This window comes from Pavona decussata, unplaced genomic scaffold (assembly GCF_977016875.1).
Source record: "Pavona decussata unplaced genomic scaffold, jaPavDecu1.1 SCAFFOLD_371, whole genome shotgun sequence".
NCBI lineage: Eukaryota > Metazoa > Cnidaria > Anthozoa > Scleractinia > Agariciidae > Pavona > Pavona decussata.
The window spans coordinates 1,314,863-1,328,622 of record NW_028145747.1 but is presented as its reverse complement, the minus strand read 5'-3'; the positions used below and the strand labels follow the sequence as shown (position 1 = coordinate 1,328,622).

At 37.6% G+C, this 13,760-nt stretch overlaps 3 protein-coding genes across 3 annotated transcripts; all 3 read left to right on the top strand.

The window, feature by feature from the left end:
* Positions 1-3,253: 3,253 nt before the first annotated feature.
* LOC146452398 (E3 ubiquitin ligase TRIM40-like) lies at positions 3,254-6,371 on the top strand. The gene is made up of 3 exons (XM_085098022.1): positions 3,254-3,465; positions 5,665-5,728; positions 6,267-6,371. Exons 1-2 carry the CDS (start codon positions 3,293-3,295, stop codon positions 5,681-5,683), a joined length of 192 nt encoding a protein of 63 aa, XP_084954148.1. The 5' UTR covers positions 3,254-3,292; the 3' UTR covers positions 5,684-5,728; positions 6,267-6,371.
* On the top strand, positions 6,338-11,237 carry LOC146452397 (TNF receptor-associated factor 4-like). The gene is made up of 5 exons (XM_085098042.1): positions 6,338-6,371; positions 8,086-8,222; positions 8,703-8,777; positions 9,141-9,218; positions 11,147-11,237. The coding sequence occupies exons 1-5, from the start codon at positions 6,338-6,340 to the stop codon at positions 11,168-11,170; spliced, it is 348 nt and encodes a 115-aa protein (XP_084954168.1). The 3' UTR covers positions 11,171-11,237.
* Positions 11,238-11,382: 145 nt separating this feature from the next.
* LOC146452396 (TNF receptor-associated factor 4-like) lies at positions 11,383-12,386 on the top strand. The gene is made up of 2 exons (XM_085098041.1): positions 11,383-11,409; positions 11,670-12,386. Exons 1-2 carry the CDS (start codon positions 11,383-11,385, stop codon positions 12,384-12,386), a joined length of 744 nt encoding a protein of 247 aa, XP_084954167.1.
* Positions 12,387-13,760: the final 1,374 nt, after the last annotated feature.

Genomic DNA, 13,760 nt, shown 5'->3' with positions numbered 1-13,760 from the left:
AAGGGGGAGGGGTTGGAGGTTGGAGGTTGGAGTCAGAGAAAGATGCTAAGTGTTTCCCGCCCAGTAAAATAATTCGAGCTTAAGAGTCTTCGGAATCTAAGTGGGAGTTACCATGGAGGAGAAGTGTGTGGTAGAGACGTAGCCCATCCTAGACTGCAATCATTAATATCCCTTGATTTATCCGATGATGACGACTAAAGTTTTGATCTTCAAATGAGGAATATCACAATTCTTTCTCTTTGGAACGGAAGCGTCCACGGAAACGTCTCTATCCATAAGAAGCATGTTACCTGAACAAAATGTCCTCTGACAAACCCAGATTATATTGCTATCTATCTTTTAGTTTTGGAAATAAAAAAAGTTAACTGTCTTTGATTTTTATTTCGGTAACGTTCAAGATACAAGGCCGATATAGCAGCTTTTATTTTAATTTGTTTGCCGAATACTTCTGTCTGATAAAACTTAACTAATCATCGTTACTGCGAGTTACACGCTTGCTTTTAAGTACAGTGTGTCTGGTTGGCTGAAATCTAAAAGGTATTAGGGTACATTTCTAAGGTCATTCACTCCCGCAGATCAAAACTGTCATTCATATTGAGTAGAAGTTCAAGACACAAAAGCAGGGTGGCAAACTCCATCCCATACCTTCGGTCATTCACTGGACACGTTTTCGACAACAAGTCTTTTTTTTTTACACGAGAATAACGTGGTAATCTTAGCAAAGACAATTTTATAAGCTAGTGTACACTGTCTTAGGAGTATCCCTATTAAAGCATTAAAGCCTGGTTTGCGTGATTTTGGGAGTTCAATCCTCCTTCTCTCTTCCCCTTCCCTACCCTTTTTTGATCCTTTACTCAAATAGCTTTCTTTCTTTTCTCACCCCCGTTTGCTACGTTGGCTAAGAAGTCTCGTTTAAAGACTCTCAAAAAATTTTGAATTGACCACATGCCCGAAATGATTTCGGAAGAACGACACTTAATTTAAACTAACACTTATTTTCGAGACTTCAGAGTGCATTTTAGACGATTTATCCCAAGCATTCCTGAATAGCGAACAGAAATATCATTTGGAGCTCTAAAATTTGGTTTATCCGAAACGAAAACAGATTGTTTTGTCAAGAAATATAATTTTCGAGCGAGTCGAACTTCACTTGCTGCGCCTTCTGGGCTCCTCATTTCAAATTTCATTTTATTTTTATTTAATTTTCCTTTAAATTTTCATTTTGACATTACGTCATGCATCATACTAACGAGATTTCGAAATATTTTTATTTTTCTTAGGGCCGAGACACACGGTGTAACACTTAGAATAACATTGGTACAATATCGCGCACAAGAAAGTTGGAGCGTGTGATGAAAGGAAATTCTACTGTTCCAAACAAATTGACGTTAAGTTGTTGAAAATTATGTCTAAATTTATAAGCTAGTTTAAAAAGTCGAGATAACATTTTAGTGTTCTAAAAGTTGGATAAGATTACCGCCCTTTTTCTCGCGTAAATTTCCCACGCGACGCCATTTTGGGTTTTATGACGTCATACGGTTGCCGCTATTGTCGGGAAGGAGATTTCCGTATAGGATAATTGAATAATAATAAATCCGATTTGTAGAACAATAAAATGTCCACTTTTTCAATCAAGCTTTGAAATCTGGACACCATTTCCAACAATTTAACGTAAATTTGTTGGAAGAGTGGAAGTTCTCTTTAGCCATATGAACGTCTTCATCATTCTCCTCGGTCGGAAATTTTGCGTGCAACATTTTCTGGAATGAACACACCATGTTATGTACAACGCTACGCACAGGGTCACAGCACGTGTTTGAATGGGCCGATATCAATACCACATATTCGATGTCATTAACATAAGGAATCGATACCCATGAGAAAATAAATATCGTTCACGAGAAAACAGAGCGTGGAATTCATTTACCAGGTAAAAGCGTGGCGCGTCATTATACAGTAACTTAATATTTAATCACAATGCGAGCTTTATTAATGTTGTAATATTCCTACGCCTCGAATTTTCAAGGGTGCATGGTGAGCTTCGAAAACCATCTTCAACTCAATTAATATTAAGACAAACATAACTTTATCAAAACTCACCATAGTCAACAATATCTTTGATTTTCTTCTATTCTCCTTCCCGTCAATCTCTCTGCTTGAATTGAATCCCTATCATAGACAATAACTTGTTATTGTGAGGGACAAGTAAAGATTCTAGTGGCAGACAACATGTTTAAGGACGATTTAACAGTCTATCGATCGATAGACGGCAGTTTGTCAGAGCGCCCGCGATTTAGCATGCATCATTGCACAAATATATCAAAATTTATGAAATAAAAAGATTTTTTGCTTCATAGATCGATCACTGAGGTATGCTAAAACAATAAGACGGCTCGCTCTCGGTTTCTATCGCCTTTGATAGTTGGCTCGGGGCGATCAGCCGATAGAAACCTCGAGCTCGCCGTCTAATTGTTAAACTGATACCTCAAGGAAAAAATAGGAGAGAGAGGCCGAGGAAAGGCTGTGCTGAAAATTTTAATCTTCGCCAAAAGTGAGGAGTTCTACAGTCATGAATTGCCCTAGAAATTGCCAGACGTTCTTAATACTCCTCTCCGTGCAGAAGACGTCTCCCTCTGATCTCTCTTGGTTTGTTATCCGGGAAGGTACTAGTTTACAGCAGTCAATGACTCGACGCGTGCGCGCGCAGTATTCTTACTTATTGGAAAAGGGAAGCATTTTCGACCCCAGGTCTCTTCCCTTTTGCGCATGATGGCAGGAGTCAAGCCAAAGGCTCTGGGATCGAGAATCAAAGAAACACCAAACTGGTAACTGAAAATGTTTCATGAATCTTTGCCTCTTGCCTTCTGTGATGATCAGTTAAAGAGAAAACTATTTTTCAGTGTTGGTTTAACATTTAACATATCATCTTATTTCTTTCACAAGGAATATTTAGATCAGTGTGTTTTGTCGGCTTTTTGTAAAATGGTAAAATTTTATAATTTGGGATAATTTCAATCTAGTTTTAAAGTAAAATATAAACTGAGGCTGTTGAATCCGCTTAATTTGACAATTGTTTGAAACGGTGCTTTCCTAGAAAACGTTTAGACAACGATCAATTTTCTCCGAAAGACGGAAAGGAAAGAATTTTCACGTAAGTTTGCATCACGCGAGCTCGCAGTTATTGGTGAATAAATAAAAAAGTTAAGGTCATATTTGACTGACCCTTTGGAATCAAGACATCGCTTTCATTAAATCCACCCAGCGACGCTTTTGTCAGGAGAGCGATAAAAGTATGGCGGAAGCTCGATCAAATCCGCCAGCACTTGGTGGATACGATGACGAGTTTGTGGATGCAGTCGAAGAAGATTGGCATTGTGTAATCTGTCAGTTACCACTAAAACAACCAATCCTAACGAAATGTGGCCACAGATTTTGTACGCAATGCCTCAACGGACACTTCGAAAGGTTAGAATTTCTCAGAGTACAATCCTTAGAAGCTATTATGGTTAAGCCAGGTTGTAACTAGCGACGCAAGCACTAGCGCCAAGACATACAAAGAATCAGAAACTCAATCTTAAGCCCAAGGATTTTGTGCTTTTGTGCTCACCCGGCGTAAAAACAGACTTTAGGAGCTCCTATTTAGCCAAGCGAGACCATAGGTATACGTGGCTGTCCAAAGGCCGCATTTAGCTGAACTCGAAGAAACGGCCATTTGAGAAAGAAAAGGTCGCATTACATTTAATAAAATTCAGTGTAACTGAATTGACATCATGGAGAGTAAAGCCGGCGACACACCGGGCGATTTTATTTGCCGATTGCGGCGAATTTGATCGCCAGCGAAAATCACAAGCGATTTTCGCCACCGATTGATGCGGTCACACTTGGCGATTTTTTTCGCTTATCGTGGCGATGTGGCACTTCGAGCTTGTTCCCTGGCTCCATCTTATCGCTGCTATCTACTATTTTGAAAAGTAATATGTTAAATTATCCCACCCTGATTGATTGGCGATTGGCAGCGATGAGTGTAGAAAATCGCGGGAACGGGCACGCTTGGCGAATGCCGGCGAATTTAATCGCCGATATCTTACATGCGAAAATCAGGAGGCGAAAATCGCTTGCGTTTTTCGCTGGCGATCAAATCCGCCGCGATCGGCGTATAAAATCGCCAGGAGTGTCGCTGGCTTAAGGCAACAGCCTTTTGATCACGGGATTAAATCTCAAAGTGCACATTTCGAGGCTTATTGTTTACTTGGTCTGTGGCGTGATTTACGGAAATATGAATAACAACCTCAAAAAATGTTTACTTGAATATCACTAGCAAGATTTCTTCTTTTATGTCTAATGCGACCAGTTCTTTACGGCATTTACCGTTGTCTGTTGATAATGTTTAATGCGCGAACATGTGTTTGTAAAAACTGAAAATATGTCGAAGAATTAAATCCATTCAACCGATAATTTAACCGGAGCCTGATGATTTGCATTTTGTTGCCTCCTTCATGACTGGTGAGGTGCGGCTGATAAACACTGAATAACGATGAAGTGAAAAATAATTATAAACAAAAATCCGCAAAATTTTTGTTTTCTAGATTTTCTGTAGACTTTAAATGTCCTCAAAAGGGAGGCTTTGAGAATAGTTTTTATTATAAAAGATCGTTACCATTCATATATAAAGCAACTCGATAATTAAATAACAAACGAATTTAAGGTGGCCGAACACAGTTTGCGCGCGCTTTACAGATTCTGTTAGTGATGCTAGAGTTGTGGTACGCAAATATGGCGGTCGATAAAGTGATTCCTCAATTTCACATGAAATGGATAATAAAGTTAAGTTTTGATCCTAAATAACTGAGTTTCTCGTTTCTGGACTCTTTTTCTTTTCTTTCCGAACAAAAAAGTCATTCACCAAGACGTTTTGCATGCTTTTCATCTTTGCCATGAAACCCAACTAAAGCCACTCATGCGCATTAGACCAAAAAATTGTGACTGGTTGTTTTCGTGGAAATGAACTGTTTTCTAAGGAACCGCTCATTAGAATTTCGTGACATTTGGCATGAAAATAGTTCCCTAAAAGCGCAACTCGCCTACAAAGAGAAACCTAAATCTAACAGAGGGTATTTTCACAAAACATTAAAATGCAAAATCAATATTTACAGGAGATCTCTCTGTTAAAATTGCATGAAAGTAGTGCAACTGTGTCAGTGTTTTGTGAGTTTTTCTGGATACAAAAAATGGAAAAAATCTAATGAGTACATTTTCTAAAAAAAAAAAAAGGAAACCTAGTACTATTTATGGACGTTTAATAGTTCGCTGCGTTGCCATGGAAACGGTACTTAGCTCAACAAGACGTACGAAAATACATTCCTTTGATTCTTAGTTAGTCTTACACCATACCAATTTTGGGCGTCCAGAGGTACATAGTTTCCAAATAACGTCTTCTAACACCTGTACACTAAAAAACTGTATTCGGCCACCTTAACGTGCGACTCACTGTGACGCAGGCTTGACCAGTCGCAGCATTATTTGGAAGTATTAAAAGTACATTAACAGTTCAGAAAAGAAGCGAGAGAAAAACACAAATTAGCTAAAAATACACCTAACAGATAGGACTTAGGCGATGCAAGGATATCAAAAGCACACGTTTCCATGTTTCCTATTTCTAAACAGACTGGAGCGAGATGGGTAGCCTTTGAATTGCCCTGTGGATCGAGACAAGCTGAGCCGAGACAAAGTAAGAGAGCTTTCTAATGCTATAACGTTTATGTTTACACCACTCATTGTCTGCAGAAAGTGACTTGTGAACCAAATTTATTAAAGGAGTTTCGGTTTCGTTACCCTTGTGTCTAGTCGTTGGTCAAATAAATTCCAAACATTTCTTTCAGAGAAATCTGAATTTTTTGTAGAATACCAGGCCAGATCGCTTGCCATGTAATGTTTAGTTTTATTGCTCATAAATTTTTATATCAAAGTACAGTTGCGGCATTTAATTAATTCTATTTTTGACCATTCTATCGGAAAAACTGAACTAAATCTTTTCAACGATTATAACCATGCTTCCTATCTTTATACAAGGCAGCTAAAACCTATGTATTGTTAGTTACTTAACTTTTTACGTATTTATTTATTTATTTTTTGCCTTCACTGTGAAACAACACAAGTTTTTAAACAGAGGGTCAATCTAGGTATTCTTCATAGTAAAGTGCGTGTAATAATGACAAATTCCGTTTCCAATAATAATTAATTGAATTGAATGTATTATTTTCTCGTAGGGTGATATTTTTCCAGACAAAGCGACGGAAAGAAAAATTCTTTCCTTTTTTATTAAATGCCGGAATGAAGGATGCCAGTGGTCTGGCGAATTGAGATCAAAAGAGGTGTGATTAAGTTGTCCGTTCCTTTTGAAATAATCTTAGACATTTTTTTGCTTGTTTCTTAATTCTTTCCGTCTTTTTCCCTTAAGATAAAAGACTTCCGCAAGGACCTCGTGAAAACAGTCGTCTCTGGCCAAGAAACGTGGCCCAAAAATAAAAATGATACTAATACAATTTTCTCAAAAATCACGAATCCCTTTGCCAAAGGATGTAGGTTGGGATATACTCTTCACTGGCGCGATAATATTTCACTCCTTTTTGCTTTTCTGTCTATGAGTAGTCTTCGCCCAATTTTTTTATTGGATAAAGTGACCAGCCAAAACCAACTCTGAATGGAACTGCGGTTGCTTATAAAAGAAGGCAGTCGCACCAAAAATTGACTTCGAGGTCATCGTTAACTCTATGTACGACCGGGGAGGACGTTTTCTGCTCGCGGCGACTTTGAACCTGAATAACGTTTCTGATATTAGCGCAAACGCCATGAAACTTCAGGAATATTTAGGAAGTTTATCTGGGAAAAATTAAATGTGGTCGGTTAGTTTTCATTGACTCTTATATTACCATGGCAACCATTTTTATGACCGGCATTGTTTCTTTTAGAAAATTGAAAATCCCTTGTAAATAAAGAAAAATTACTTTCCTTACTATAACGTTTGTGTTTGTAGCTCATATTAGTGTTCCTTTATTGGTTTTGATTACATTTCGCTCAATTTTGGAGCTTTCCTGAAGTTTTGGGGAAATCCAGAAATCCAAGTTGGCGGGTCCAAGATGGCCGTGCCATTTCGCAATCATGACTTAATTAGTAAAAACCAGTGACAAACTGTGTTTGCAAGGACCACCGTGACAAAATAAAAGTACCGGATCCTGTAGTGAAGGATCTAAAAAGTTTAGACCAGTCGACAAACAAACAAACAGTTCCAAACCCACCACAGTTTCAGAACATTTTTTTTCTAACGACCATAACGCTTCTGACATGCTACTAATTCCTCTCGAACTCATCAAATCTAATCGTGACAGTGTACGCAAAGCTAGAGAGGCATACCTCATCGACAGAGGTCAAACTATTGAACCCTTAGGTCTTAATAGGAGAGATGAGACATGAACATTTTTCCCGTCTTTTATCTTCCTAAGTTATGTAACTAACTCATTGTTACGGTTGTTATTGTTTTCGTCTACCACGTTGTAACGTTAGCTTATACCTATTTACCAGTTGTATTTTCAAATTTCAAATTGTAACGTTTTTCTTTATGTAACTTTAGCCTTTTTTCAGGTATCTATTGTAACTGTTTAAAATTGTAACGTATCTTGCCACAGGGTCAGTCTCAAACATACCCTGAACAAGAAAGGCCGTGCCTTTCGAAATATTGGAAAATATGCTTCCCTGACCGTGAAATCAGCCTTGCTCTTTTTTTAGATTATATGACTTAATTACCACGTCATATGACGTCATTTACTTTAGCTGCGGACCTCAAAGGAAATAGTTTTGGACGTACTTTCTATCCTCCAAGCCGCACTATTACTATTTCTTTGTTTCAAAGTTATGGAAGCGGGGGCGGGGGGAGGGGCGTTTACCCGCTGCTCCCCCCACGGGGTCCGAGAAGACAAAAAAAATCCGGTCTAGATAGGGTTTACTCATTGTTTATTAAACGATTCAAAAGCTATTGTGTCTAATTTTGTATCCTAAAACAGAATCATTTAGCCTCTTGTCTTCTTCAAGTTGTTTCCTGTACAAACGATAACTGTGATGTAAGACTGCCAAGAAAAGACTTTCAAGGACACGTGACTTCTACATGTGACTGGAGGGTTCTTCATTGCAGCCACTGCAATGTGTCACATGCGGCGTGTAAAACTGAGGTAAGAAACTAGATGTGTTTTTATAATGTTTTAGATACACAGTTTTAGCTGACATAGTAGAGGAATGCGTAGGACTCATTTGCAAATTGTATCTAGACGTGGATCTAAAAGAGGGGGCCCGGGGGTCCAGCTACTCCCCCGCCCCCTCCGCGCCTATTCTTAAAACCAAAATCTGATATTTTCTTTCACGAAGTCGAGTGTTTGAGTGCGCAGCCCCCTACTTACCTGAAGGTCCACATCTGCCTCTGGTATCGAATATTATTAGGACAATTCTAGTTATAAATGATTGATTGGATGGTTGGTGATTGGGTGATTAAAGTTCGTGTACCTAAACTGTAAGAATGATGAATTAAGCAATTCAATAGTAAGTTATGAGGCATGATTCTCATTTATACATTAAAAATAGCGCACGTTTCACTTATTTTTAAGAGGATGTCTTTAGGCCAATCAACTATCAATACATATTTGTCATATTTTAAGGCTCATCAAAGTGAGTGCAAGAGATTGCCGCTTAAGTGCCCAAACAAGTGTGAAGCTATTATTCCGAGAGAAGAGGTTAGTGTCTGATTGTTTGATAACAACACCAACGTTCATCCATTGTCTATGCCTCCATAATGTATGCACGTTGAACTGTTAAATGTGACCAAATGATATTTAATCAGGCGTGTGGCGTTTCCTTGGATCCCTTTATGGAAGTCTAATTTTCTCATTCGTTTCTCTACTGTAGGACGAATACTCTCAAAATAGGGATACTGTCAGAAATGGCTGTTATTTTGTTCTAATTTCTTTCATCGTCTTATTTAAGATTTAGAGAAGATATAATCTAGACTTAATTATTTGTATTACGTGACCGAATAAATGGCAGTATTTTTTACATGAGTATAACTGTTTCTTGATTTCCTCTATCATATCCTACAGATTTCAACCCATATTGACAGTAATTGTCCGGTTACCATAATTTCCTGTCCTTATGCTGAGATGGGCTGCGGAGTAAAGGTAATACATAACACAGAACTGAATGTTAAAATTATGCATAACTGCTGTTAATTTTTTGAAAAATTTAAGGCCTCTCCAGAGCTACAGTGACAGTTCTTGATTGAACTAAAAAATGCTAAAAATGACAATTTCAAATCAAAAAGATATTTTTAGGTGCCCTTTGCTAAATTGAACGGAAGGTTTGGAGTACAATACCTCCATCAAAAAACGAAAAAAATGTCAATCAAAAAGAAAAAACAACAACACGAAACAAAACAAAAATGAAAAAGCTATCAAATGCTTCAGGGGAAGCCTCCACTCTAACCAAAAGAAATTGGCGTTTAAGTCTTATTTTTAAAGCTTAGTTTAAAAGGTTGGGCCAGCATTTTAGTGCACTAAAAATTGAATGTGATTATCGCCAATTCTCGTGCGCCGCCATTTTAGATTTTATGATGTCAAACGGTTGCCTCTATTGTCAGGAAGTAGAATATGGCAAGCCAAATGTAGCAATATTCAATTCGTCTAACTTTATATTCAGTTTTGTATTATATATTCAACTATGTGTTTAATATTCAACTTTTATTCAACATTCAACACGCTTTTCAACATTCAACACGTTATTTAACATTCAACTCTCCATTTAACATTCAACTATTCATTCCACATTCAGTTCTTCATTCAACATTCAACTATTCATTCAACATTCAATTCTTCATTCAACATTCAACTATTCATTCAACATTCAATCCTTCATTCAACATTCAACTATTCATTCAATTCAACTTTCTTGAGCCCTCATTATTTCTGGTCACAGCCTGGCACAAATATTCTTTGCCACTAAGGTTGGAGACAAAAATGCTATGGCTAAACATTGCTGCAGGGCGGATAAGACATCACTGAAAGCTGATGAGAGATTGTTTAAGGTTTCTTTGTCATAAGCGTTAATATTCGAACTGCTGTCTCGGAGCGTACGAAGCAAACTCGCCGTTTGATCAACAACAACAATATGCTGCTCTACAATTTCGTAATCTACTTTTTACTGGGAAATCTGGTCAGTTCTCTGAAGGATTGAGGAAAGAAACCTTGGCAAGTCAGACTCCACATCGAATTCGAGCCTTGTGTCATCACCGTCATAGGCTGCCATTGGCTGCCGTAACCGGCATTGCCGCCATGGACGACGCCGACATGTTTGTAACAAGCAATGCTACGCGTCACTGACCAGAAATAGTGAAGGCTCAAGGAAGTTTAATTGAATGAATGGTTGAATGTTGAATGAAGAATTGAATGTTGAATGAATAATTGAATGTTGAATGAAGAATTGAATGTTGAATGAATTGTTAAATGTTAAATGAATAGTTGAATGTTGAATGAATAGTTGAATGTTAAATGGAGAGTTGAATGTTAAACAACGTGTTGAATGTTGAATAAAAGTTGAATATTAAACACATAGTTGCATCAATAATACAAAACTGAATATAAAGTTAGACGAATTGAATATTGCTACATTTGGCTTGCCATAGCAGAACTTCTATTGGGTGGAATAATTGAAAAACCGTATGACGTCATTGAATCAAAAATGCGTCGCACAGAAAAATAGACGATAATAAAATCCAATTTTTAGAACACTTACAGGCCTTCTCCACTTTTCAACTAATCTTTTGAATTTAGATACAATACAATTTAGTCGCTCTACAAGAAACTTTACGCTCTAGGCTATTTTGAATTATCATTTATCCAATTTCTTTTAAAACGTGCACGGTGAAATGCAGTAGCGGAATAATGTTGTAAATGTTTCTTAGCAATTTCATAAATTTAGTTTAATTTTATGTTGCAAAACTAACTCTGACTTCTCTGATAACTACCCTTTCAACGACTACATAGCTTTAAATCTAAAAATATTATAACAATATATTTATTATCGTTCTAACGTAACATTAATTTCCCTACAGAATAAAGAGATTTTACCAGTTTAAGTTTGAGCTGTAGTGAGAGGACTTTAAAACTGATTAAGAAAAAATGCATTCAGTACGTCAGAAACATCGGGACTGCAAAGAAAAGTTCTGGCATGCATCAAGAAAATTAAAACATTATTGCCAGGAAAGAGATATTCTTGGTATTTCAATAGGATTTGAAAGCGCAAAAGGGAAAATTTTTAGCGGAAAAGAAACTATTTAAAACATACAGAATGTCTAGATACAAAATACGCTACAAAGTGAGCATCTGATGCAAGTTTCATAACTGATGTGATCCTTACTTGCACTATGCAGCAGGAACGTCACATGTGAAATGTTTCAGCACGCTACGAGTCGCCCTTATTTCAGACGTTAGCGCATCAGGCCAGTATGTAGCTATTATTAGAATTCAAGAATCGTCATTCGTACAGCTAGCTAGAAAACTCCGAAGGAAGGTTATGTAGTCATCAGCAAACACTGAGCCATGCTTTTAAGTCTATTGTCTTTTTCCTTTCTGTAGGTTCAGCGAAGAACAATAAAATCCCACCTTCAATCTGCTACTAATCTTCATCTTGACTTGGCTTGTGCGAAGTTGAATGACACACGGATTCAACTGACTAACACTCAACTTCAGCTGACTAACACTCAAAGTCAGCTGAATGACACTCAACTTCAGGTGCGTGACCTTCAACTTCAGTTATATAACACTCAACAGGAGTGCAAAGAGAATAAAAGAAAACTTGAGGAGGTCAGTGCTCGAGAGAGTCCTAGTCTGATGCAAATTTCTGAAGCTCATACGTGGAAGATTTGCGGATTCGAGGAAAAGATGAAACAAGCCAAAACCGGGGAGAAAACCCAGATAAAGAGCCCTCCTTTCTACGACCATGGATATAAGTTTGGATTAATCTTAGGACTACAAGGCACATTATTCGGCCCTACACTCGTCAGTGTATATTGTTTTCTAATGAAAGGTGAATACGATGCCGTATTATCCTGGCCTATACTCAATAAAAAAGTTACAATTACGTTGATCGACCAGCAAGAAGATCCAAGGCAGAGGGAAAACAAGGTTACATTCTTTGACTCACACAAGGAACCATTTGCCAACTGCTTCACAAGGTTGGAGAGCGATGGGCACCGAACTATTAAAGGCCGCCCGCTTTTAAAGCACGACGACTTAAATAAAAGGCGCTACGTTGTGGACGACACCATTTTCATCGAGATCCAAATCGACTAGTCGTAATATAATCACAAGATACTAAAAATTTTTGGTTCGCTTACCTCGATAGGATATAAGCGCAGCAGGAAATTCAACAAGAAATACAGGCCAGTATTCGCTGCTATACAATGTGAATGAAACACTGCGCAGAGAATACGTGATCGTATCACACGGCACAGAAACAAGAAAAGAATAAACTTTGTATTGACATGTTGTAAACATACAACTGAACTTAGCGTTAACTTTAACAAATGTCAAATAGATGAAGGATCCTCGCAGTTACTACGCAACTGAAACAGATAGCCTAACAAAAAGATAGCCTAACAAAAAATTCAGCCTCGAACGGGATTCGAACCCATGACTTCTGCGATGCCGGTGCAGTGCTCTACCAACTGATCTTTCATCCGCAATTCAGAATATATGTTTCATATATTTACATTTATTTATTCATCCTTCACAGGTATTTTACCAACTCACAATATGATCAGCTCCCAGTTGGCTTGAAAGCTCCGCCAAATTAAACTTCAAGAAAAAGACAAAGTTGAATTGCGAGAAAATTTGAATCCAGTTTCCATCGGCACGCAGAATTTTGCTGGCAGTTACGGTCGCTTTGGTATGAATTTGTTTTATATCATATATCATGTCATTTTTTGAAAGATATGTTTGCTTTCAAAAAATGACAAAACCGAGCAGATTTAGAGCATTTCAAACCTCTGAAGTTGATCAAACCTGTAGACAGTTGCAATAGTTTCAAATTAAACCGAACATGTCTCAGCTATAAAATTAATAGTTTCTTTAACATGGAAAACATTATATTTCTCCGTCCTGTTACGAGATCTAAACAATGTGAAATTTGTTGAAAGCGATAGAAAATACCAAAAAGGGGAAGATAATTTACGTGGAAAATTTTAAAATGCTAATCGAGGCCCTTTTATACAGTGCGCCTTCGTGTTTACAGAGAGTTCAATTCAGCGAAGAAGTTCGATCATAGTGTGCTTTTGGAAAATAATTAATACTTTTGTTCTACCTTGACTAAAAAAAGTGCTTGACTTGCTCTTGTTCCCATGCTTGTGTTGTCAAGGCTTGTCATCTAGAAAGCGTCCTGAAAATAAGCAAAATCTGTAATTAGAAAGTTAAATTTTAATCACCTTTATTTATATCGGTTCAGTCTACAAGGACAATCATTTAAGAGTTAATGTCAGTAAAAATCAAAGAAATCGTGGCCACGGTCAAAAAATCGATTTCGCTTCTACTTTGTCAGTTTGAAGGCCTAGGTAAGTAAGTAAAGGATATAAGGTTAGTTTTTTGAAATATTCCATATAACGGCAGAAAACCGCCGAAAACGGTCACCCTACCGGAAGCTCGGATTTCACCACGCGAGAACTCGAAATT

Coding starts and splice junctions, on each gene's coding strand:
- LOC146452398 (XM_085098022.1), top strand. CDS start 3,293: ATGGCGGAAGCTCGATCAAATCCGCCAGCACTTGGTGGATACGATGAC.
- LOC146452397 (XM_085098042.1), top strand. CDS start 6,338: ATGCCAGTGGTCTGGCGAATTGAGATCAAAAGAG. Junction 8,223..8,702: donor ATGCGGCGTGTAAAACTGAG/GTAAGAAACTAG, acceptor TCATATTTTAAG/GCTCATCAAAGTGAGTGCAA. Junction 9,219..11,146: donor AGATGGGCTGCGGAGTAAAG/GTAATACATAAC, acceptor ATTTCCCTACAG/AATAAAGAGATTTTACCAGT.
- LOC146452396 (XM_085098041.1), top strand. CDS start 11,383: ATGTCTAGATACAAAATACGCTACAAA. Junction 11,410..11,669: donor GATACAAAATACGCTACAAA/GTGAGCATCTGA, acceptor TCCTTTCTGTAG/GTTCAGCGAAGAACAATAAA.